Source organism: Thermobia domestica, chromosome 9 (assembly GCF_964235325.1).
Source record: "Thermobia domestica chromosome 9, izTheDome1.hap1.1, whole genome shotgun sequence".
Taxonomy (NCBI): Eukaryota; Metazoa; Arthropoda; class Insecta; order Zygentoma; family Lepismatidae; genus Thermobia; species Thermobia domestica.
Window position 1 is genome coordinate 61165955 of NC_137462.1, and position 2327 is coordinate 61168281.

At 38.5% G+C, this 2327-nt stretch overlaps 1 protein-coding gene across 1 annotated transcript; it reads right to left on the reverse strand.

The window, feature by feature from the left end:
• Window positions 1–447: 447 nt before the first annotated feature.
• LOC145660832 (uncharacterized) lies at window positions 448–2076 on the reverse strand. Its single transcript, XM_081726252.1, has 2 exons — window positions 1924–2076; window positions 448–1719 (listed from the first exon to the last, which is right to left on the reverse strand). Exons 1-2 carry the CDS (start codon window positions 2074–2076, stop codon window positions 448–450), a joined length of 1425 nt encoding a protein of 474 aa, XP_081582378.1.
• Window positions 2077–2327: the final 251 nt, after the last annotated feature.

Below are 2327 nucleotides of genomic sequence, written 5' to 3' on the forward strand. Positions count from 1 at the left end.
AATTATATGGCCATTTTCTCAAAACTCACGAGTGTACAAAATTATTTTAAAGGTGCACAAAATTCTATTTGACAAGTACAATTGTTCTGTCTTTTGATGAATAAATGTTCACAAAACAGCTTAATTGTGATAAATGAATAAATGTTTATTTGCACTAACTACACAACAACTGAAACACTTACAACTTACTGATATATTGTCTTGTTTACGAATTCCGGAGGACCGTCTTGTATGGATCTCTTGGTGCTCAACTTGCTGACACTCACACACACACAAACTGTTTTTTTAAAACAAAAGAGAAACGTTATGCAAATATAATGGCAATGATACAAACTCACTATAAAAGTCTCTACATTCTCCCCTCTCTTGATTGAACCAAGTCAATCAACTTACACCCAATCCACATTATCACTTTTAGGTAAAGGTACAATTTTAGTAATTGGTCTCTTAAGTCCCTGTCTTACACTTTACACTCACTACTCTCACTAGTCCATCTTTTCCCGAAAACACTTGTTGAATAACACCTAATTTCCATGACAATGGAGGAGAATTGTCTTCTTTGATTAGAACCACATCTCCAATAGAAATATTAGGTTGTTTTGTTGTCCATTTTTTTCCCTGCTGGAGTTCATGTAGATAATTCTGAGACCATCTTTTCCAAAAATGCTGCTTCATCTTCTGAAGGTGATTCCATCTTGATAATCGGTTGGTCGGAATGTCCACTAGATCTGGTTCAGGAATGCTCATCAAAGGTTCACCAATAAGGAAATGTCCTGGCGACAAAAATGAAGGATCATCGAGATCATTGGATAGAACGATGATTGGTCTTGAATTCAAACAGGCTTCTATTTGTGTTATGACTGTGTTGAGTTCTTCAAATGTCAAAATCGTGCAACCTACTATTCTTCTTAAATGAAACTTAAATGACTTCACTGCACTTTCCCAAATGCCTGCAAAATGACTTGCTCTGGGTGGAATGAAATGCCCTGTAAATCCTTCTTGCACTGCAACATCTTGAATTGAGTTTTGAAATTGTTGTGAACTGAGTAGTTGTTGAAGCTCCTTAAGTTCTCGCTGAGCTCCAACGAAATTGGTTCCGTTGTCACTATAGATGTTCGAAAATTTGCCTCTTCTTGCTACAAATCTTCGAGGAGCTGCTAAAAATGCTTGGCTACTCAAATCACTTACTAACTCCATATGAATCGCTTTGGTTGCTAAGCACACGAATATTGCAACATACGCCTTTGTCACTTTACGAGATCTAGTTCCTTGCTTAATCATTAGGGGACCGGCGAAATCCACCCCTACGTGAATAAAAGCTCGAGCTGGCTGTACTCGTGCTGATGGTAATTGACCCATGAGTTGTTCTGAGGCTGACGCTTTCAATTTAAAACAAACTAGACACTGATGAATGATAGATCGAACGACTTGTTTAGCTCGTGGGATCCAATATTTTTGCCTCAATGATGAAATCAATAACTGTGGTCCAGCATGTAACAATCTTCTATGTTCCGCTTCAATTATCAATTTGGTGAGATGCTCTTTAGGTGGTAAGATGATCTGATGTCTGCTATCATACGGTAAGTCGGAGTTTTTTAGCCGTCCTCCCACTCGTAGCAACTGTTCATTATCTATAAATGGACACAAAGATTTAAGTTCACTTTGGGATGAAACTTGGCCTGACGAAGCTAAATCTTTGAGTTCTTGCGAATAACTGACCTGTTGAATTAACTTAATGCATTGTTGTAAAGTATCACCAATTTCAGTAGTGGAAATAGTTCCTACTTTCTTCTCGTTGTGATTTTTACAATTGTAAATAAAACGACGACACAAACAAATAACTCGCAATAGTTTCCACAATGATGAAAATTTCTTCAGACAGCTTATGTCACCTTCATAACTGGCTAAAGATATAGTCGTTACTTTCCTTTCTTCTGGAACATCTTCGTCTATCACTTCTGATTGTTCGGGCCATGCAGATGATTCAAGCCATGCGGGTCCATGCCACCAAATATCTGCTTCCTTGAACTGTTTCGGATCCATTCCCCGTGTAATAATGTCGGCTGGATTGTCCATTGACGACACATGATGCCACTGGTTGACTGATGTGATCTCCTGTATCTCTGCAACCCTGTTTGCCACGAACTCCTTCCATCTGGCAGCTGGAGATGATATCCATGCAAGCACTATTTTTGAATCGGTCCAGAAGTAAGTACTATCCACTGAAATGTTTAATATCGGAATTATTTTGCGATACAACCTGCTCAAAAGTACTGCCGCGCAAAGTTCAAGTCTTGGTAAAGTTACCTTTTTAATGGGAGCTATTC